Genomic DNA, 25,160 nt, shown 5'->3' on the forward strand with positions numbered 1-25,160 from the left:
GATTTGCTAATCCTATGCGATATAACTGTAAGGACATCTGCTGTAGATCTAGCAGAACGGAAACCATATTGAGTGTCACTAAGAAGGTTATTTTTGTTGAGATGTTTGATTACTTCTGTATTTAACACAGATTCTAGCAACTTACTCATGACGCACAGGAGACTTATTGGCCTGTACTGAGAGGGGGATGAGCGATCACCTGAATTCTTAAATACAGGGCATACTGATGAGATTTTCCAGGGAGATGGGAAACTATTCTCCTTAAGACAACGTTTAAACAGTTTTGTAAGTATGGGCGCTAATTCAGGTTGAAGTTTTTTGAGTACTATAATTGGAATACCATCAGTTTTCGGCCAAGGTTTGTGTACTATAGGTGGAGATTTTGCCGCTAACTGGCATCCTTTACATTTATCAATTGTTGTCGCTATGTCAGTGTCCATGTTACGTTTGTTGTCGCTATGTCAGTGTCCATGTTATGTTTGGACGATATTTGTAAACCCACTAAAAACCAAATTATTTTTAGATCTAGGATGAAGCTCTAAACTGTCTTCACGTATTGAAAAAGGGTGCTTGTGCAGTTTACACCATGTTAAAAAAAGAAAAATAAAAAAAATATATATATTCTACGTACTCGTTATGGAATGAAGTTCTCATAAAAAAATCACGTAATTTCATCAAATAGTTTTTATTTTATGCTGTAAAAACGATTTGGGAAATTCGGAATCTTCCTAAAAAAACTGCGATAATTAGTCAAGGGAGCGTAAAACAAAAACTATTTAATGAAATTAAGTGATTTTGTTATGAGAACTTCATTCTATAACGAGTACGTAGATCTATAGAGTTTAGTTTTACTAATAGTTTAAAAGAAATAAATATTTATAATCGGTACAAGCAATTGAAAATTAACTTTTGAAAAATATTCAAAGAATCGATTTTGGAATCGGAAATTATACACAAATTTTTCCGATTCCGATGCCGATTCCGATTCCCTGAAAATTACCGATTTAACCGATTCCGATTCATCGGCACAACGCTAATATATATATGTGTGTGTGTGTGTGTGTGTATTCGACAGGTAAATAAGTCAGCAAATGTTATATTTAATTTTAATTTAATAAGAAACTGCGTTGCGAAATTTCAAAGAAAATTCCATAAATTTGTTGATTTCTATTTTCGAGGTTGAAGGTGTTAATTCCATAGGCCGTTTATACTACGCTGGAGCAGGTTGTAAAAATATCTTTCGCTTAATAAGTAGAAAAAATAATAACGAAATAAAAAGCTTCCTAATTGTAGTTTGATGTGTTTTCTTTTAAAATTTCAAGAATATTGGGGTTTGTATTACTGTACACATAGATTCGAAAAAGTTGTCAAAAAAACAAATATATAACAAATAAATGTTATCAAAAGCAAGTTACTTTTCTACCTAACTGGATAATTTTTTAGTGTTTTTATTTAATGTAACATGTTTATTCAGCTTGAAAACAGTGTTTACCGATGTTTTGGAAAATTTAAAATGGCGCCCGACTCTTGAAACGGTAAGTTTGGGGAAAAGAGTTAAAAATAAAAAAGTAGACAAAATACTGCTAGAAACTCGCTCAATATATGTTACCGTGACATAGGCTGACATATATTTGGTGAGTTTTTAACAGTATTTTGTATATTTTTTTTTTTTTTATTTTTAACTCCTTTTCTCAAACTTACCGTGTCAAAGAGAGTCGGGCTGGGCGCCATTTTTAATTTTCCAATACATCGGTAAACACTGTACGTTTTTCGAGCTGAATAAACATGTTACATTAAATAAAAACACTAGTTAGGTAGAAAAGTAACTTATCTTGCCTTTGATAACATTTATTTGTTATATATTTGTTTTTTGACAACTTTTTCAAATCTATGTATAAACGAGATTTTGATACTTATTTTGATTTTGAAAAAAAACATTTGTGGCTGTTCGCAGTAAAACATTGTTTTAATTCGCTGTTCAAAACTAATTTAAAGAATAAAAGTGCATGCAAGCTATATATCTACAAAAGTTTATTATGTTTTTTTAACCATGTTTTTAAATTTGACGAGAAATGTGAGAAATTGCAACAGATTCATAATGCCGAATTGGTTGGGATTGTTGTTATTATACATTCTGAAAACCGAATAGTTCTAAACTAATGTTATTCTGATAACAAAATAGCTCTAATTAAACATAAGAACATTTATATTCATATTTTCATGTTTTTCTTAATTCGTTCTGGAATAAAAATTAAAGAACGCGTGTTTACACTGTGCTATCGCTGATTCTACAGGCTGGAGCTGCTGCTGCTGCTGCTTCTAGTAATACTAACTTCATTTGAACAAATTCGAGAAATAGAAAGAATTTTTTTTTCGGGTAGGTCCTTTTAAATTATCACCGCGGTCCTACTCAACATAAAATAATACTTTTAATTGATAAAGATAGTAAAAAGATTGATTTACTTACTACTGGATGTCCGAAGAATTTTTTTTTTCAAAATGTTCGATACTCATCATATTAAAGTCTTATTTTTAACACGACAAAAAAAGAAATGGTCAAAAATATTTCGGACACTTAACAGTATTAAGATTAACACCTCTACTGATTGGTTCCCAAATTTCATGACGAAATTCTTCATACAATCACGGTACGGACCTTTAGAAAACAGGGGGCGTCATTACAAAACCTTACCGAAAACGCCATTTTATGACGTTCACATTTTTATCACTTTATTTGCTTAAAACTCTTAAAATATATAATGTACATTCATATTTATTAATTCATTTGAAAGTATATTCATTTCCGAACAAAACAGTAGTAATTTGAAGACTTGAAGTGCTTTGGTTTAAAAAATATGGCTATTTTAGTAGAACTACCTTGAAATCTGTGATTATCCAAAGTGTTTTTTCGTCCGTGTGTATTACTAATCAATTAATTCCAAAATTGCTCTAAATGGCAGTTCTTCTAGTGGAACCTGAAAATTGCAAAATTTGCATGCTTAATAATAGAGCCAGATTACATAATAAATACCAATATATTATTTTATTTTCCACAAAAAAAGGAACATAATTGCAGGTGAATCTATAGAATTAATTGTACCTCCTTGTTAAGAGAACAAGTGTAAACTATGTGCTTTTTTGACAATTTCCTGTCTTGCACTTTACTACAAATTCATCACTTCTCAAGACAGGAAGTTTACAGCTACAAGAAAATATATCAAACAATCTGTCTAGCTGTCCCTTCATTTTTTTTCACTTTGGTTGCTCCAAGAAATTTCCTGTCAATCTGTTTGGCCCTCTTATAGCAAAATATATTGACATTCTGTCCTATATAACGTTCCCTTAACAAGGGAAATTGTGGATTAACTACTTGCCAAATACTAATTAATTCCTTAGCAATTAACATAGAAATCCCACTATTTTTTAAGTGGCAATAACTGTTTTCGAGGAAATAACTAAACTGGATGACTTGTCGTAAAGTTGGAGGTGCTGTTTCATCCAAATGACAAGGTGGACCAGCAAATTTTGTGAACCACGGGTTAAAACTGAACATTGTGCTTTTACTGACATTCTAATCTGAAAAGTAAAATAAATAAATGGATTAAAACTGAAGGAAACTGTTTTAGGTTATCTTCCATGTAAAAAAATAAGTGTTAGTTATAAAAAATAATGAAAAACTTTGTAGAGTTGCATAAGATGTATTGAAGAGAAAGAGAGGACAAAACCAAATCAGAAGCATAGTAGTGTTTAGTTTAGACATTTTTAACAGACTTTAGCTCCTCCTTCGATAAAGAGATTCATTCTTGCTGATGCTGTGCCATTTTAAACAAGCGTATAGAGTTTGAAAAGCCAGTGCTTGTGCATCTATGTTACCATGCTATTTTTAATAGTATTTTCAAGTTGAATTTAATTTTTATTAAATTTTTAGGTGAAAGTACAGAATAGTTACAACACAACCTCCTATCTTCTCCATGTTAAGAATTGTTTTCTAAATAAAGTTATTTTAGCACAATAACAGATGCACAAATAACAAAAACTTTTAAAGGAGTTTCCTTTTTTACTCGTATTAATCTTTGTGGGTTATCTGATTTTAAAACTATAATTTTAGAAGAAAAACACTGCTTAAAAACAATTACTCCCTGAAAAGAAAAGAAATAAAAATTTGACACTTTTCTGCAAAGAATTTTTTTTTTTTTTTAATAAAAAACTGGAGTATTCCCATATTTTAATAAAAATTTCAAATAGAATTTTATGTGAAATATTAGGTTGGTGCGAAAATAATGTTTTTGACATTCGTTTGAACGTCAAAAATGTGCCATTATTTTTGCACCAACCTAATAGAAAAACAAATTAAAAAAGATAAAACGAATGTTTAAATTCACTGCAGATACTTGAAATATAATAATTCATATTTTAAACAAGTCTTTTTCGTTTTTCCTTTCGAAATAATTAAGCCTAAATCGTAATGTTTTCAAATTAAATAATAAACAAATTTATTTTTCAATATCAATAACAAGCGTGTTTCACGCTGGTGAACTCTAAAATGTTTCCGCTCCAAAAAAGTTCCTGAAATGAAAAAGCGAACTTTGGTCGCTATTATTTATAAAAACATAATTTTGTCTTTACATTTAATATTTATTTTGTTAATTCATTATCTTCACTCATTTTATTTAAAAATGTAGTTTAAAATATTCTAAATAATGATTCCATTTTCTTAACAGTACGCATTGTTTTGATGATGGGACGTTCTTAACAATTCACCGAAAAACATTTAATAGCTTCAATTTTTCAACTTTTAAAGTCATTTCCTCAAGCAAAGATAACAATTTTGAAAAAAATATTTCGTGTAGGTCTTTTTTATGTCAAACACAAACTATCACCACCATTACCTCACCGGGGTTCCAAAATCGACCTTCCCTAATGTGGCAGCAGTACTCACACTTTGGACGTACTTGGCTTTTATACAGATATAGAATTGCATCAGTAGTGAGATATCTTCTGGAGCGGTAGAAGGATCCTACCATTTTCCCAGCGGCCCGGGCAACAGACTTTATATATGTGTTCCATTTCAGATCAGGAGTAAAGGTCAAACCCAGGAGCTTGTCAAAACATGAAGCCTCCCCAAGACGAGAGCCATCCATTTCAATTGATGCTAGATGAGGAACAGAGCGTTGATGATGTAAAGTTAAGAGCTTGGTTTTAGATGCATTAAAAGTAAACAGCCATCTCTTCCCCCACTAAACGACGCGCTCAAGATCAAAGGCGAGGGAATCAGAGAGAGCTTCATCATTTACGGCCTTTGGTGTGTTGCCGTAGATGGTTGTGTCATCAGCATAGATGTCAACGAATGAATTTAGTACATGTTTTGGGAGATCATTGATGTAGATCAGGAAGAGAATTGGGCCCAGGATGGACCCCTGAGGGACTCCAGCATTAATACTGTGGGCCTCAGATTTCTGCCCATCAACTACTACTCTTATGAACCTATCAGAGAGAAATGATTTAATTATTGAGAAAACATTTCCAGTTATACCGTAGCTGGAAATCTTGTGAAGTAGGCCCTTATGCCAAACCTTATCAAAGACCTTTGATATGTCAAGAGCAATTGCCCTAGAAAGGAAGCCTTTGTCGAGAGATTCACTAATCCTATGAGATATAACTGTTAGCACATCAGCTGTAGATCTAGCAGAACGGAAACCATATTGCATGTCACTAAGGAGGTTATTTCTGCTGAGGTGGTTGACTACTTCTTTATTTAATATGGATTCCAGTAACTTACTCATGACAAACAAGAGACTTATTGGTCTGTACTGAGAGGGGAATGATTTATCACCTGAGTTCTTAAATACAGGGAATACTGACGACGTTTTCCAGGGTGTTGGAAAGCACTTCTCCTTAAGGCAATGCTTAAACAGTTTTGTAAGTATGAGGGCAAGTTCTGGTCGAAGCTTTTTCAACACTATAATTGGAATGCCGTCTGGGCCAGTTGCTTTACTGGAATCAAGGTTCTTAATTAGCTTGGTAACCTCATGCACAGATATTTGTATGTTGGATAGGGTGTTGTCTGTTGTAGGAGGAAATACGGGGAGTTGATGCCCTTCGTCGCAGAGGGTAGAATTAGCTGCAAAGTTCTTGGCAAATAGTCTGGTATTGTCTGATGCTGACAAGATGACCTCAGGTCCATTGATGATGGTTGGGATGGAATGCATGTTTCTGTTCAGGATCCTGTTTGCTATTTGCCAAAACTGGTGGGAACCAAGCCACTGCTCAGCTACTTTGAATTTGACGGACTAAGCATATAGCTCTCTTGCCTTTTTTATTACTCTTTTACAGCGGTTGCTGCCAGTCCTGAAGGCAACTTTAGTCTCAGTACATCTATTACGTTGGTAGCTAAGGAAAAAGTGATTTCTGTGCGCAATGGCAGCGGCACATTCTGGGGAGAATCATGGCTGGCTGTTAGGTTTTTGTTGGAATTTTTTGGATGGTATGAATCGGTCTATGCCTATAATTAACCTTTCGGTAAGGTCTGATACTGTAGAGGATACATCCTTTTTAAACATGGAATGCAGAGGTAGATCAGATATGAATGTACGGAAGCTATCCCAGTCAGCCATAGAGTATCAATATACAGTACGGAGGAGAGGTACGTCTGAAGACTTATTACATTTCATTTTTATCTTAACTGATACAACTGTGTGATCGGAGGATCCCAGGGGAGATAGGACGGAACATGAACATAGCTCAGGGGAAGTTGTGAGAAAAAGGTCTAGAAGGCTTGCATACTGACCAGTAGTATCGGGCACACGGGTGGGTTCATGAACAATCTGAGTGAGGTCATAGGCAATGCCAAAATCATGACATCTGTCTTATTTGAGTGGGTCAGCCATTCCATATTATGGACCTTGAAGTCACCGCAAATGTGAATGATAGCCGAAGGATGAGCAGACAGGATGAGGTCAATTTTCTCAGATATACTCTTAAGAACAGTAAGCCCGCTGTTGTGGGGGCGATAGAGAGCAAATATGAATGCGGTGGTGTAAGCAAGTGCAACCCGGAAGCACATATAAGGTAAACTAGGGTATTCTCTGGAGATATCTCTACCACACGGGAAGCCATCTTTAATGTAGGCGCATATTCCATGCCCATGGCGATCTTGGGGGTCAGATTTAGATGTTAAGTTAGAGTATCCTTTTATTATGGACTCATCTAGGGAAGTGGTCGACCCTATGCCAGTTTCGCTTAGAAAGAATATGTCCGGTTTCATCTCCTATAATTGGGTTTCAACCTCTGGAAGGTTGGAATGTAGATCCCTGATGTTGGAGAAGGAGACATGGTAGTAGAGGTCTACGTTGGAGGATGGGGTTCTAGGTTTATTCGTGTTTTTTTTTTGTTTTTTTTTAGATATTTCATGTTCAGTTTTTGGGGTTTGTGGAACAGGTCGACAGACTTGGTTATAGTAGGACAGAGAGAGAAAGAGAGTAAATTTTTTTCTTTTGTAGCACATGATAAGGTAAAGCCATAACAATTACCCACTAGTATGGCATCGAGAGGCCCCACCAGAAACTTCTGCATGGTCCAGAATCCATTCACCAAATGGCAATACAGTACTTTACACCTGCTGATAGGACAGCCTCCTTAGTGGTTAACCAAGGTTCGGGCCCCTGACTATCAGGCGGGTAACGTCAGCCCAGATGAAACGTTTACCTCCAGCACCCTTACTAGTGATGTGGCCACAAGGATAGACATAGAAACAGAAAAATTTCCAACATCTCAGTATTACCGACCTGAAAAGCACCTTTTTCTTCACCCTTTGTCAGAAAAATCACTCATTGGAAATGAGGAATGAGGGACAATAAAGGAGAAGCGAGAGTTACTGGAGCTGCCGATAACACAAGCACAGTGTATTATCTACTTTCCATTTAAAAAAAAAAAAAAACACAGAAAAATAAAAATGTAAGGACTTATTAATATCTACTTTATAAGTCCGTTACTCCGTTCTCAGTTTAGGAGAATATTTGAAAATAATCTTCCCTCACATAGTTATGTGTAAATATATTTTCTTTTTGGCTTTATCGATAGAGAATGATTTGAGCATTCGAGCTTTACCTTTATACAATACCGTAATGGAACTTTCAATTTGTGAGGTCGGGGTTTGTTTTTTTGTATTTTTTTTTTCTATTTGGAAGAATTATTACTTTGGAAGAAAGCATTTAAAAGCTGGTTAAGAGTAGAGCAATTTGGCTTGGGTACTAAGTTTAGACTGGTTAAGAAATAATGCATACTGCTGAGAAAAAGCATTTTCTAGTGTTTAGTTAATAGTGTAGAATATAATTTGGAAAAAAGAAAAAAAAAAAAAAAAGAGCAAAACAAAGATAAGTGCAGTTGAAAAGTTGAAATGCTCAGAAATTTAGTCAAACCTGGAAAAATATATAAATGAATAGAAAATAATGTCTGCAATACATAAGTTTTTGCGATATCAAGAAAGGTGGATTTCCAAATTATAGATAGAAAATGGCGTAACTTAGCTTTGGAAACTTTGACCGTGCGGGCTCGAGTTCATATCGAGGAAGAGAGAAGAGCTAGTCGTTCTAACTGGTTTATGCTGGGTTACTTAAGGGGTAGTGTTGAGGGGTAGGGGGTGGCATTTTGGGTTCTGTATTTTTATTTATTTTATTTTTAATTCAACAATGCTTTTTAGTGACATGCAATATGGTTTCCGTTCTGCAAGATCTACAGCAGATGTGGTAACGGTTATATCTCATAGGATTAGTGAATCTCTTGACAAAGGCTTCCTTTCCAGGGCAATTGCTCTTGACATATCAAAGGCCTTTGATAAGGTATGGCATAAGGGCCTACTTCACAAGATTTCCAGCTACGGTATCACTGGTAATGTTTTCTCAATCATTAAATCATTTCTCTCTGATAGGTTCATAAGGGTAATAGTTGATGGGCAGAAATCAGAAGCCCACAGGGGTCCATCCTGGGCCCAACTCTCTTCCTGATCTACATCAATCATCTCCCAAAACACATACTTAAATCATTCATTGACATCTATGCTGACAAGACCATCTATGGCAACACATCAAAGGCCATAAATGACAAAGTTTTCTCTAATTCTCTCTCCTCTGATCTTGAGCGCGTGGTACAGTGGGGGAAGAGGTGGCTGGTCACTTTTAATGCATCCAAAACCAGGCTTCTATCTTTACATCATCAACACTCTGATCCCAATCTGGCATCAATTGAAATGGATGGCTCTCGTCTTGGGGAGGCTCCATGTTTTGACAAGCTTCTGGGCTTGACCTTTACTCCTGATCTGAAATGGAACACGCACATCAGGTCTATTGCCAAGGATGCTGGGAAAATGGTGGGATCCTTCTACCACTCCAGAAGATATCTCACTACTGATGCAATTCTCTATCTGTATAAAAGCCAAGTACGCCCAAAGATGGAGTACTCCTGCCACATCTGGGCAGGAGCTGCTAAAAACAGCCTATCCTGCCTTGACAGAGTACAAAATAGACTTTGTGGTTTAGTGGGGGATGACCTTTTCTCTTCCCTGCAACCTCTCTCCAACAGAAGAGACATTGCGAGCCTGTTTTATCGTTATTTCCGTAGCAGGTGCTCGTCTGAGTTCCAATCCCTCGTCCCCCCTCGCCAATCTTTCACAAGAAACACCCGTCTGGCTGAAACTACTGTCAATAATTTTCCCCACTCTTTATCTGTGCCTAAATCCAAACATAGATTCCATGAGCAAAGCTTCTTTCTTAGAACTGCACGCCAGTGGAACTCTCTGCCGCTTGCCTGTTTCCCACCTGACTACAACTTGGTTGTCTTCAAATCCAACATAAACAAACGACCCCCTCTATCAAACCTTCAATACTAATGATTACTACAATACTATCTCATTGATTACTGTACACGCAATAACCCTTATCCCTGAGTGGCCTTCGGCCTTGATAAGTGGTAACCCCGATGTAAAAACAAAAAAAAGAAAACGCGAATGTGATGGAAAAAACCCAGAAAAACGAACGTTAAAACTTCTTTAAAAAAGCTGAAAAATAAAAACAAAAAAAACATACATGAAAAATGGCTTAAATAACCTTGCTTTAAAAATCGAAAAAAAAAAAAGAAAAAAAAAAGACATCTCACACCACGATTCGAACACAAAACCTTTAGATAATGAGGCCACGCTCTAATGAGCTGAGCTAATCAAAACATAAGAATAAGCGAAGTAAAAAAAAAAAATAACGTAAGGCAAACAAACGATAGAGAAAACGCATAACAGAACCCCCCCCCCCTCCCTCAAAAAATAATGTAATAATTTGTTAAAATAACCCAGCTTCGGGGAGGGGGGGGGTTGTACCCAGCTTACCCGGGTGCTTTTGGGTGTGTGTGGTTGGGCGGGGTGGGGGTGTTAATGAAAACCTAAGAATAAGCGAAGTAAAAAAAGCAGAAAAATCTGAAAAACACGTGAAAAATGGCTTAAATAACCCTGCTTCAATATTAAAATTAAAAAAATCGAAAAAAAAAGAAAAAAAAAAAAAAGACATCTCACACCACGATTCGAACCGAAAACTGAGGCTGCACTCTAACCAACTGAGCTAAGACAACGTCCATGAAATTGTGTCAGTTTTTCAAATATTTAAAGGAAATCAGGTTACGACGTTGTATGATGCATGCGTAGAAGCGGAATCGTCATGAGAGGACGGTTTTTGCTGACCCCCCCCCTGTAATCATTTTAGGGTGAAAAAAATTAACGTTTTTGGCCAATTTTGAGATATTTGTCGGGCGAAGGTTGGAAGTTTAAAATGATACCGATCTGTCGAAAATCCGTGACCCGTGTCGAAAGTTTTTGCGAGACATACAAACAAACATACATACATACATTTTCGCTCTTATGTTTATAGATAAAAAGTATTACATAAAAATGGTGAAAATTAAAAAATTCAAAACTAATGAAATGACCTACAAAAAGGTAAATTTTTTTTTTTTAATGTATTAAAACTTGCTCTCCTGTTTGATATTGAAAAGACAAATTAAAAGATTACCTGTGCGTAAATGTTTCAACACTTTTTGGATGTTTGGTCAGGACAAGTTCCCCAAGTTTCAAGCAATCTTCCGGTTTTAAATCCCCAGCCAAAATCAGCTCTTTTCTAGATATAAAACAAATTTATAATACAATGAAAAATTTATATACAGAATAAATATACTAAAATATTGACCATCAAGTAAACAATAACCATTTCTTTTAAACAAATTAATATTTTAAATTGAATATTAAAAATATCTTAAGCATGCCTACACTCTGGTCATGATGACATGTTTTAACTTCAAACTTAATGTCTATTACCCTGTGCTGCTGATGATGATCCACATCATCTCAGAAATGCTGTTGAACTGAAGTTGAATTCCTGGAATGTATGCAAATTAATATTTCATAAATTTATTTACTTCATATATATATACACACATTTTAGTCATTAGAATGACATCATCCACGATGGTTACGTAAGCACCTAATATTTTAATTAATATTTTAATACTATTTATTTCGATTTTGAATTTCACTTTGGCTACATACCTCAAGTATACAGATAACATTGGGTAGTTTTGAGATAAAGGGACATAACTCTTGGGTTGACAATACCGGAAATAATACAGGGTGACCCCCCCCCCCCAAAAAAAAAATAGAGGACATTCAATTGTTTTTCTGAGCATTTTATAGTCAACGGAGAAAAAAAGGCCAAAGACCCTAGTATTTTGATGTGATGTCTTGAATATAAACTAGTTATGACCAAAGTTTTATTTAATTCAGACAAAACACTAAGAAATGGGGCCTAATTAGATTTGGGGCACGTTATTTTTGAGTCACCCTGTATGATGCAATTTCAGAATGTATTTATTTCACTTTATTTTTAATATTCTAATAAAATTTATTTTGATTTTATTCTTAATAATCTGACACAAATTTTTACTGAACGTAAAGATCACGATTTACAAGCCCATTTTAAAACATTCCTCATTTTCAAATTTAAGGCCTTTTCAAGCTTGTGCATGTGAACTGTATATTTTATTGTAGTTTGACATTCAGAATTCAATGTTGAAAAGCATCTATATTTTATTTCTGAATAAATATAGACACTATAACTCTTTTGGATGTTTATTCTTACAGTGAATGTATTTATTTGTCCACAGCAATATATATTTCTTTCTTGATAATAATCATTTAAAAGAGCGTGAGGGATAATGAAATAAAGAAGGGGGAGGGGAGATAGATATTTAATAATATATATAACAAATACTTAACCCAATGGGTGATGAAGCGAATGTCATTGCGACACATGCAGAAATGGCATTGGGCATGCGCAACTGTACCAAAAGCGAGGCCAGTATTCATTTGTGTCGAGGAGATTAAAAAAAAAGTAAATTTTTGAGTGTAGAGTCTTGGTTTCTGAGTCAAGAAATCTATTGTTTGTTTTAGTGTTAACTGCTGTGTAAATGATGAAACAAAAATCCAACACAGATATAATTTATAATAACCATATTTGAGTTTTAATGTTAAAATACAAATTTCTGATATACCTAACTTACCTAGCACAGCCTGGATAGGTTATATTTATACCAGTCAAGGATACATCCTCACCACCATCTGTCAGGCTGAGGTGTGATTTTGGGTAGTTCTAGGAGCTTTACTCTCACAACTTTCGAGTGGAGTAAGTTTTGAAAATTAAAGCACGCAAGTGTTATACGTGTCTTACTCTTGGTCGTGATGTCAATAAATTCAACTCCACTCATCATTACTCTGCTGTCAAAAATTCAGCACCAATGTTTGACACTCTGCTGTCTAAACTCTCAACTTCAAAATGCGACTCACTGCTCACAAGACTTGCTTCTTTAATGTCCAAATCTAAACTTTCCAATCAAAAATCAGGCTTTTTTTTTCTAACCAGAGCATCTCATTTGCATATCATGTGACAAAGTTGACAAACTCGTAGCCATAGAAAGAGAACAGTGGTCATTATTTTTCTTTTTTCTTCATTCTTTCTGGCTGCCCCAAAACAGGTTTGTACTAGCAATACACATTAAAATATTTTAATGGCTTATATTATTTCAATATTGGTATATATATAAAAAGAGCTGGATAAGTTAAGAAAGAATCTTTTTAAATTTTTAAAATCCAATTAAAATCAAGGAAGTTATGACTATTTTTATGCCCTGCGTGTTTAGATATTTTCCCCTCTTTAAGACCATATGCGTTTTGTCACATTTTTTACACTACTTTTTCAGTAAAAATGCTTTATCTTTGTTAAAACAATGAAATTTGCCATAAAAGTGTATTTATGTGCAAGGAATCTGAATATGCAATTGAAAATGTCCAGAAATGAATTGTTTCCAAATAATCTGCAGTAAATGCACATAAATATGCTGCGATTGCTTAAAAATGCCATGCATTTGTTAAAGGAAAAGTTAGAGAACTCAAAGTTTAGTTGTAATGCATTTTATGTGCCAAAAACTGAAATCGAAATCTAGGATTGATTAAAAATGAATATATTGCAATATTTCTTTGGTATTATTGTAGATTAATACCTTCTGTTACCCCTCCCCATCTGACCACCTCTCCAAAATATGTGATTCTACCTTTATAGACAATTGCATGTGAACAACTTTAAAAACTTTAATAAAAGATAAACAAAAATTATTTTAGAATTTAATGTAAAATGATTTATCATTTTGAATCATTGAAGCGTTTTAGGGCAGTTACCCCCCCCCTTTTTTTCCTATGATAGATAAATCCGGGTGTTTTTTTTTGTTTGTTTGTTTGTTTGTTTGTTTTCTAAAAGGTGATTATGCGTGGTTTTAAGAGGGTCTTTGTGCAATTATGAGAAGGTAGGGAGGTTGCCACTCTGACTTTGGGTTAATGATAGGGCTAAGGAAAATTATGTGTGAACAGCCTGAAGACTTGATAGAAACAAAACAAAAACAATTTTAGAATTTAGAGTGGGGGTTAGTTTCACATAAATGTAAAATAATTCACCATTTCAAGACGATCTTAGCGTTTTAGGAAAGTTGACCAATTCATATGCACTTTTCTTTAAACGTTTTTTTATGTTTTTTTTTTACGTTAGGAAGTTTGTTTAGTGGGGAGCTCTGCCACTTGTACTTAGCGTTATTGTTAAGACTAAAGGTTTTAGGAGGAGGCTTGCCACTCGTTACAAAATCTTACCGAAAATGCTGTTTTATGATGTTCACATTTTTATCACTTTATTTGCTTAAAACTCTAAAAATATATAATGTATGTTATTATTTACTAATTCATTTGAAAGTATATTCATTTCTGAACAAAACGGTGGTATTTTGAAGACTTAAAGTGCTTTGATTTTTAAAATATGACTATTTTAGCAGAAACCCCTTGGAATTTGTGATTATCCAAAGCGTTTTAACGGCCACGTGTATTGCTATTTGTACTAATTTTTAACATCTTATCTTTGGTGATATTTCAGACCACATATTTCAAGATCAAATAAGATCCTCTCAGTATGATCAATGTACTGGCTCATATGATAAATGGTGCACCTATTCCAAACTAAAATCATTTAATTACAAGTTTATTGCTCACTGCTTAAGATAAATACCAAAGAATACCAACGGTGCTAACCAAGCAATTTTTTTAAAAGCCGAAGTGTTCGTCCTTTAGTGATGCTGGCTTTCCTCACCTTTCAACTGTGAGAAAAAAGTAAATATCTATAAATTTCTAACATGAATTGCAAAGAGAAAGGGTAATAATATATTTCAAAGTTCAAATTTTATCTGAAACTTACCTGATATTCCATGCGGTACAGCAGTCAGCATTGATCATCACAACAGCACGAGTGAGACATACAATTTCGTGTGGTTCTGAAAGTAGACATCAAGTTTTATTCTTTCATAATATTTTTCTCATCTTTGATCTAAACTGATGATATATAATATATCAGTGTCTGCACAACATTAGTTTTTGTATGTACTATATCCATCTTGTCCATCCAACTCATGATAAAACTAACACTGTATATTACCAGCTGACAAAAATGAGGATGAAAATGTTGACACATAAATACATAATCCAATCTCTATGATGTGAGTTTAAGTTTGTCTTTCTATCAACATGACAGACAAGTTTGCAAAACTAATCTACCTATAGCTAAACAGTGGAGTGCACAGATGCATTCTAGAGATAGTAGGCTTGAAAATGGAAGATATTTAGCAAAGATGGGAAAGACTACCGTAGGTTTGTTTTCTCTACTTGGAAAAGTTATTGGCTCTTTAAATGGCGTTCATGTTGAGAAAACAAATTACTAAAAGTTTCTGAAAAATTAATGCCTTTTCAGATATGAGGTTCATAGCTGTAATTATGATTCATTTGAGATGTTCTAAAATTAATGTTTAAAATTAATTTGTAGATTTGTTCACCACCCAAAGTTGAAGTGAATCAATGATTAGTTTGCAGCCATGTCTCTGTTTGAATTCTACACTTGATGATTGACCCTTGTATCTTTTACTTGTAGTTAGACAGTTTTGTCATTTTTTTCATTATACTTTAGAGGATAATTATTGTTTTGTATTTTCTTTTTCTAAGTTGCCTTTTTTGTCTTTTAGTAGTAGTCGATAGAGCTTGACCTCATGAACGGATTGATTAGATTGAGTCTGTGTATTCTAACGCCTCAACAACAGGCCCAGAATTTGGATTAGAACCTTTTATTTAATTCTTGGGAGTAATTTGCTCTTTTTCTGTCAACCATATCTGAGTAGAAACGTAAAGTGATTCATACTAACATTTTTAGTATTGCCTATACTGACGATCGATTCTACAAGCTCTAGAAGGCAGTCACTTATAACTGATTATATTATTGACACTCATATCGATTGTGTCACAAGTAACTGATTGCAGACCTTCAGTTTCGACAACCAGGGTTCAAGATGATAGGCTTGCTGTGAAATAAAACAATTGAAGCTTCAAATCCCATCTTGTGTTCATTAATGCATTTGTCTGCAGCAGTAAGTACCACTCCCCATGAGATGGCAGACCAGCGTCCAAGAAGATAGCTGCTGGCCAAGGCAAGCAGGTATGTACGCATGATATTTGCATGTACACATCTCGAGACCTTCCGAGGCAAGAAACGGGGTAAGAATATAATAAGAATACAGACACTTAAAAGAAACGAGTAAAAGCAATTGTAAAAAGATAGTAATGTTACATGATAAGGGCTGTCCCCTTTTCATGTAAGTAAAAAAAATAGGGAATTAGTTAAATGTAAATATGAAATAGGATAATCAAGGATTCGAACTTGCGAAGCTAGATTTGGAATTGAGAATTCCAATCATAAATTAAAATAAATACAGAATGTTATTGAAAATAAGGAATGTGGAATTGCCATTGTTTAGCTCACACAAAATAGTTAGATATCGGTTTATTGTAACAGGAATGTAATGATGAATTTTGTTTCTGTTATAAAAATGAAAATTAAAATAAGGAATTTAAAAACGGACAATGGAAAATGTTATTTGTAAAGTGGGTTACGAAAATTAGGTTAGAGGGTCGGCTTTGTAAGAAACATGTGAATAACAATGCATGCTTAAACACGGAGGCATGTCGTGTGGTCGTGCGATGTGTTTTCATATGCATGTGTTTGGTCATGCAGTGACGTCATGAGTTATGAATTTAGTTAGATAAGTCAGAATCAGAATCAGTCAGTTAGGAGAAGCCAGAGAAGGGAGTCAGATAAGAGAAGCAGAGGAGATCAGACCGATTCTCCGTTAGAGTCAAGGCACCCTCTGGGAGCGAGAGGGTTTAGAGATATTCATGTAACAAGTTTGAATCCCTGAAATACAAAATCATGTCCGACTGGTCGAAGAAGAAATAAACGTATCATCATGTATTTTCATAACTGCCGTCTTGTGTTGTGTTATTCTACCAAAACAAAGGTATAGTGAAATTGTATTAATATGAACTTTGTGTTTATAAAAATGTACAACTGTCAAACACACTATCTCTCGGTCTATCTATCAAGATATTCATAAATCTCCTCTCATTGAATTACAGGCTTCGTGCTGCTGTAGTAGTATGTACCCTGTCTCTAGATATCTCACTAAGACTCTTCCTAATACGAACAGTCAACACCAAAGAATAATACATACGTCATCTTAATACCACTCATTACATATTTGTAATTTGGATGCCGGACCTCTTTTATTCAACAGGAATAAATTAAAAACAAATCCAACTTGGCATTACCACGGTACTCTCAATGTAAAGGTCCATTACAACTAGACGATCACACAATGCGAAAAAAAGAAAAAAAAACATAGGAAAAAAATGCAAAACGAAATAAAACAATAATTAAGAAGGAAAAGAGAAGCACTCACACATACGCAGTATTAAAAAAAAAGAGAGAGAAAAAAATGAACACACACGTACACACAATGGAACAAAAGTATACAAGAAAAATTAGAAAAAAGGCCGATATGCCGCAAAAGAAAACCATAGTAGATGAATGAAAATAAAAAAATAAACAGTTGTAAAAAAACAACTCACCATGCGTAACTCATTGATGAATGAATTGTTTTGTTTAAAAAAAAAAAAAAAAAATACACACATATACACAAATGCAGAGATTGGGGTCAGCCATTATTGTTTGGAAATTTGCATGAAATGTCAGGTAGAAAAATTGTGTCAGTATGAAATCGTGTGGACGAATTGTTGAATCTGTCAATCATTGTAACAATTTTGTGTCAAAGTCAAAGGTCGCTTAGCATGTAAATGCTCTGTTTGGAAAGGCATTTTGGTGTTCATAGTTGAACGTTTCGGCTTTTTGTGTGTTTTATTTGCTTTGTTTTTGAAAAAGGGATAATTTTAAATATTGACTCTATATAGATACTTAAAAAAATAATAAATAACTGTTTTTTTTCTCTGTATGTTCCAGTTATTTTTTTTAAGACTTTTGTTGTTGTTTGTTACGAAAAAAAAAAATTTTTTTTTCTCTCCTATGAAAAAAGTTATAACTGTTGATCATAGTTTTGTGTAAATCCAGTTAAATGTATTAATGATGTATTTTGTTTTGAAAATGTTATGTTGGAACAAATATCGTAAATTGTCTTAAATGTATTTCACATCAGGAATTCAAAGTTTTAATTAAATATACATTAAAATCAAAAGAAACAAGTAATAGGAAAATAAGTAAAATAGGAAACAAATTAAGACGAATGGTTGGCTTAGAAATCAGTTAGAATTTTAGAGAGGGGACAAGATAAATTACGTAAACGGGTATTTTGAGAGTTTTCAGATGTGATAAGCCAAAAGAAAGAAATTTCTTTTTTGACAATTGGTTTTTGTTTTTTTTTTATGATGCCCATAACATTTTTCCCAAGAAGAGTAACTTGGTAGGGAGATGATAAGCACTAGAGGTGCCCCTAATTAGAAAATACAGATGGGAACCTGCAATATTGTGTTTTTAAAGCATAACTACGAATACGCAGATCCAAATATAAAAATCAAAACAGCAGACGATAAATTTATCTTTGGAGCAATACATGAAGGACTTCTCGGAAATCTTGCAGCCGGAGCAATACGAACCAAACAATTACTTGGACTGGATAACTACTTCAGGAAAACTAAAAGACCTTGAGAAGAATCAACTTCTGGCACTGGTAGTACTAGTGATAGTGCTACTCCTAGCAAAAGAAGATGGAAAATGGTATTCCAGGAGCTGCAGCACAAACGGCTGAAGAAGTAACAATGGGATCTGGAGGGATGTTCACAGCAACAGGTATCGGCATAATCAAACCTAAAGGAAATGTAAACTACGCACGGAAATATACATTCCGAAACAGATTCCGAAATGTATTAAAATCAGACAATATGAACGACCAAGCCATTCATTTCGAAGCACCCAAGAAAATAACACAAAGAAATAACCAAACAAACTGGAACCACATTCTACTGAAAGGATTCGGTCAGTCCCGACATCATATGATTCCATACCATTTAACAACATGGGTGAAACACATTGAATCAGAAGCAGCATTCACAATGGCAACAGCATACAGGGTGGAAGCAATAAGAGTATTCATCGACGACATAGTTTGCCAAGAAATAACAGACAGCAAAGGAGAAACAAGATACATCCCATCACCAGCTCCCAAATTTTATTTATACAAAGACTATGGAAAATATGTAGGATTCGGGAATTTATTAGATATCTCACACATACCAAATAGAAACTGGGTAGAATGCGAACCAGTAGAATACGAAGCCACAAAACTACCGACATATACATACCGATACTGGATGCCAGCCGGATTAGCCAAAGACATTTTCGACAAAGACATATCTCCTGGAAAGGAAGACTTCAGTTTAGACGCAAAAGAACTCCATGATTGGAGAAGAATGTGGATGAGTCCAAACTTCAACGAACTAAGACAAGGAGACGTATACAATTTTGAATGGAAAAATAAAAGTTTACAATACATACGTGAACAAAGGAGTAGTGGTAAACAACGTAACATTAAGATCAGCAGGAACTTGGAGAGACAACCACTTGAAAAACGCTTGGGATGGCGGCTTAGATATTTCCACCGGATTCGAACAACTTTACACTAATTGGGAAGACTGTTATGAACAACTTAACCACGAGGACAATAGAAAGGTCATGCGAAAACAACATGACGTGGATATACATCTCACAGAATGGTCAGACTTGGTTTCAAATGCCCCACTTACTTGGAAGCCGAATGGAGGACCGGGTCAAAAGAAAACAGGAATAACAATGGCAGGAGGAAGAAACATCTTAAACGACGAAATATTCACAGCAGAGGAGCCACCACCATTATTACTATTACATGCACCTATGGTAATAGAAGCCGAGGGATCAAGGTCAAACTTCTTCACATTCAACATCACTTATGAAATGGACGTGCACTTACTGTACAAACAATTTGACCATCCGCAAACAATTATAACATGCTCAAACACAGCACTTAAACAAACCATGACAATGAAAGACAAAAGAATGCCAATTAACTTACTAACACAACCGAACAGGCACTTAACAGGGACAAGTGTGAAACGTTGAGTGCACGCAACAACAACCCACTTTCAGAAGGATGCGGGAATAATGCTAGATCAGATGACTTCATGATACATCAACGGATAAACAGGATGTAAACGGAGAGTTCAAGTGGCACTTAACCTGTCCAACCATGACGTCAAAACACGACAAACACCATTATATAAACACAGAAAATAACGACCCGGCACCAGAACATTCTACACAGCACCAGACTCCACGTCAAGCAAAATGGCAACTAAATTAGCAACATTCCGATTCGACGAACAAAGCGAAGAACCGAAGTACCAACAATTTAACACCGTGTATCAGACAGCACTGCAACAAACCAGTCTCAAAGAATACAACTGGGTATAGAGGCTTCGTTATGAGAACGAATACCATTGGGACTACCCCACCCTCGAATTAAAACCAAGCGAAGTACTGAGATGTAACCATCCGGACAACAACAATAAACACCTAATCAACATACTAAATGGCCACCCAAGTATAATCATATACAACAGCGGATGCCAAAAGATCCAGGGACGACAACATTTTCATATAGTCAGCTTCCACGATAAACATCCTTCAGAACTGTACGCCTTCAAAGAATTGAAGAAAGGCTTAATGGAAGCAGGGGATCATGACGCGATCACCACATATATGAAAGCAGAGAGAGCAAAAACCCCATATGGATATGCAGGTAACCTGTCACAAGCAAACGCGGGGAAACAGTATCAATTAACAACATAACAGAGGCACAGAAAATGTGGTTCGACATCATAAACGACAATCAGCACATAATAACACGACGACCACACACAAGTGGACTAAAGAATATAGACACTGTAAGAGCAAAGGAATACAAATTTATTAAACAGATTTTCGAGCATTGTCTGGGACGAGACATCTCCGACCTGGTGCACTTCTGTGATGGGGCAGGAGCACAATACCAGAGAGACTTCCAATACATCATAGAGAACACACAGTCGATCAACAAATTAATACAAGAAGTCTCCACAGAAGTTAACATAAAGGAAATAAATATTCCGATATGGAAACAAATAAAAAACAAAACAGACTACTTCCAAAACCTGGAAGGTAACTACTACTGGCCACTAAAGGAAAGTCTAGGAATATACGAAGCCTGGTGTGAACATCACAGATTAAATCAACAAACAATAGCAAAAGAACTCTTCGACATTTGCCACAAAATGTTACCTAAAATAAATGCATTTAATTTACAAGGACCAGCAAACACTGGTAAAACATACATAATCAGCTCCATCCTTGAAGGCATAGTGAACTATGGACAAATGCGATACAGAGACTAAGACGTGTTCAAATTCGCGAACTGCGTAGACTGAGCACTGATATATACGGATGAGAATGCAATTTTATTTGCACAACGTCGACCAGGCGAAAGTCATACTAGAGGGCGGAACAACCCATGTAAACGTAAAGAATAACCTTGAAAGATTAATGAGACGAACCCCCTGCCTCAGCACCTCAAACATCTGTGATTCATTATACTGGGAGAAGAACCAAACCTAAAGGCAAGAATGCATTATCATAAAGTAGAAAACCCGATGCCGAAACTAAAATACTGGGTTACCAAAAATCTCAGTCCACGAATGCGGATCATTCTGTGGAAGAACTATATACAACAATGCCAGGCAAAAACATACGACATGGAACAAATAGAAAAAAAATGTCCAATCCCATCACCGAAAAATAACGCACCGTTAGAAGAGGAATTCGACTCTCACGTAAAAAAATTACACAAAATATCACCAATACCAGCAACAACACGAACAGAAATAATAACGATACAAAACACACAGGAAGAACAAGACGAGAACAGCGCCATCATAACAACAGGACCATGGACGAACCTCGGACAAACACAACCACAATCTATAGATGAATGGTTCGAAAAAGGACAAAACCCCGAAACAATGAAGGACCCAGAAATACTGGAAGTCCTAACACAAAAATCACCGCCAAGTAGATGGAAATTAAACATCCCAGACTCGGACGAGGAAAATCAACCAAAACCGCCATCAATATACAAGGAAGGAACAAAGAAACAACCGCTAAGAAGCATCGAAAACAAACGCACCAACGAAAAAACAATACCGAAGAACATTATTCTATTCTAGTGAGTCCGAATAAATAATCAATACATGCCAACAAAAACATGTAAAAAAAACTTGTAAATAATTTTTTTTCCTCCGTAAAAAAAAAATAATAACCTTTAAACTAATTATGGACTTGTCAAATTATTTTGCATGAAGCATGAGGAATGCATGCATTATATATAATGTATTTATGATTTCACCACCGGAGGTGAACATGGGAATATGATTTCACAGCCGGAGGTGAACAGGGGAATATGATTTAACCACCGGAGGTGCACATGGGAATATGATTTCACCACCGGAGGTGAACATGGAAATATGATTTCACCACCGGAGGTGAACATGGGAATATGATTTCACCACCAGAGGTGAACATGGGAATATGATTTCACCACCAGAGGTGAACATGGGAATATGATTTCACCACCAGAGGTGAACATGGGAATATGATTTCACCACCGGAGGTGAACATGGGAATATGATTTCACCACCGGAGGTGAACATGGGAATATGATTTCACTACAAGAGGTGAACATGGGAATATGATTTCACCACCAGAGGTGAACATAGGAATATGATTTCACCACCAGAGGTGAACATGGGAATATGATTTCACCACCGGAGGTGAACATGGGAATATGATTTCACCACCAGAGGTGAACATGGGAATATGATTTCACCACCAGAGGTGAACATGGGAATATGATTTCACCACAGGAGGTGAACATGGGAATATGATTTCACCACCGGAAGTGGACATGGGAATATGATTTCACCACCGGAGGTGAACATGGGAATATGATTTCACCACCGGAGGTGAACATGGGAATATGATTTCACCACCGGAGGTGAACATGGGAATATGATTTAACCACCGGAGGTGAACATGGAAATATGATTTCACCACCAGAGGTGAACATGGGAATATGATTTCACCACCGGAGGTGAGCATGGGAATATGATTTCACCACCGGAGGTGAACATGGGAATATGATTTCACCACCGGAGGTAAACATGGGAATATGATTTCACCACCAGAGGTGAACATGGAAATATGATTTCACTACAATAGGTGAACATGGGAATATGATTTCACCACCGGAGGTGAACATGGGAATATGATTTCACCACCGGAGGTGAACATGGGAATATGATTTCACCACCGGAGGTGAACATGGGAATATGATTTCACCACCGGAGGTGAACATGGGAATATGATTTCACCACCGGAGGTGAACATGGGAATATGATTTCACCACCGGAGGTGAACATGGGAATATGATTTCACCACCAGAGGTGAACATGGGAATATGATTTCACTACAATAGGTGAACATGGGACTATGATTTCACCACCAGAGGTGAACATGGGAATATGATTTCACTACAATAGGTGAACATGGGAATATGATTTCACTACAATAGGTGAACATGGGAATATGATTTCACCACCGGAGGTGAACATGGGAATATGATTTCACCACCGGAGGTGAACATGGAAATATGATTTCACCACCAGAGGTGAACATGGAAATATGATTTCACCACCAGAGGTGAACATGGGAATATGATTTCACCACCAGAGGTGAACATGGGAATATGATTTCACCACCGGAGGTGAACATGGAAATATGATTTCACCACCAGAGGTGAACATGGGAATATGATTTCACCACCGGAGGTGAACATGGGAATATGATTTCACCACCGGAGGTGAACATGGGAATATGATTTCACCACCGGAGGTGAACATGGAAATATGATTTCACTACAAGAGGTGAACATCGGAATATGTTTTAACCACTGGAGGTGAACATGGGAATATGATTTCACCACCAGAGGTGAACATGGGAATATGATTTCACCACCAGAGGTGAACATGGGAATATGATTTCACCACCAGAGGTGAACATGGGAATATGATTTCACCACCAGAGGTGAACATGGGAATATGATTTCACCACCGGAGGTGAACATGGAAATATGATTTCACCACCAGAGGTGAACATAGGAATATGATTTCACCACCGGAGGTGAACATGGGAATATGATTTCATCACCAGAGGTGAACATGGGAATATGATTTCACCACCAGAGGTGAACATGGAAATATGATTTCACCACCGGAGGTGAACATGGGAATATGATTTCACCACCAGAGGTGAACATGGGAATATGATTTCACCACCAGAGGTGAACATGGGAATATGATCTCACCACCAGAGGTGAGCATGGGAATATGATTTCACCACCGGAGGTGAACATCAGAATATGATTTCACCACCGGAGGTGAACATGGGAATATGATTTCACTACCGGAGGTGAACATGGGAATATGATTTCACCACCGGAGGTGAACATGGGAATATGATTTAACCACCGGAGGTGAACATGGAAATATGATTTCACCACCAGAGGTGAACATGGGAATATGATTTCACCACCGGAGGTGAACATGGGAATATGATTTCACCACCGGAGGTGAACATGGGAATATGATTTCACCACCGGAGGTGAACATGGGAATATGATTTCACCACCGGAGGTGAACATGGAAATATGATTTCACTACAAGACGTGAACATGGGAATATGATTTCACAGCCGGAGGTGAACATGGGAATATGATTTCACCACCGGAGGTGAACATGGGAATATGATTTCACCACCGGAGGTGAACATGGGAATATGATTTCACCACCGGAGGTGAACATGAAAACATGATTTCACCACCAGAGGTGAACATGGGAATATGATTTCACTACCGGAGGTGCACATGGGAATATAATTTCACCACCGGAGGTGAACATGGGAATATGATTTCACCACCAGAGGTGAACATGGGAATATGATTTCACCACCAGAGGTGAACATGGGAATATGATTTCACAACAAGAGGTGAACATGGGAATATGATTTCACCACCGGAGGTGAACA

The 25,160-nt window shown here is 36.0% G+C and overlaps 1 protein-coding gene across 1 annotated transcript in view; it reads right to left on the bottom strand.

Moving 5' to 3' along the window:
* The window catches only part of LOC145269027 (protein prenyltransferase alpha subunit repeat-containing protein 1-like), a 205,059-nt gene that overhangs the window by 67,314 nt on the left and 112,585 nt on the right, over positions 1 to 25,160 (bottom strand). Inside the window, exons 3-4 of the mRNA XM_080124608.1 lie at positions 14,820 to 14,895; positions 11,049 to 11,153 (exon numbers count right to left, since the gene is read on the bottom strand). Coding sequence (XP_079980734.1) covers positions 11,049 to 11,153; positions 14,820 to 14,895 — 181 coding nt within the window. The remainder of the gene's footprint in view (positions 1 to 11,048; positions 11,154 to 14,819; positions 14,896 to 25,160) is intronic.

Source organism: Euprymna scolopes, chromosome 4 (genome assembly GCF_053919585.1).
Source record: "Euprymna scolopes isolate OS-2025 chromosome 4, ASM5391958v1, whole genome shotgun sequence".
NCBI lineage: Eukaryota > Metazoa > Mollusca > Cephalopoda > Sepiida > Sepiolidae > Euprymna > Euprymna scolopes.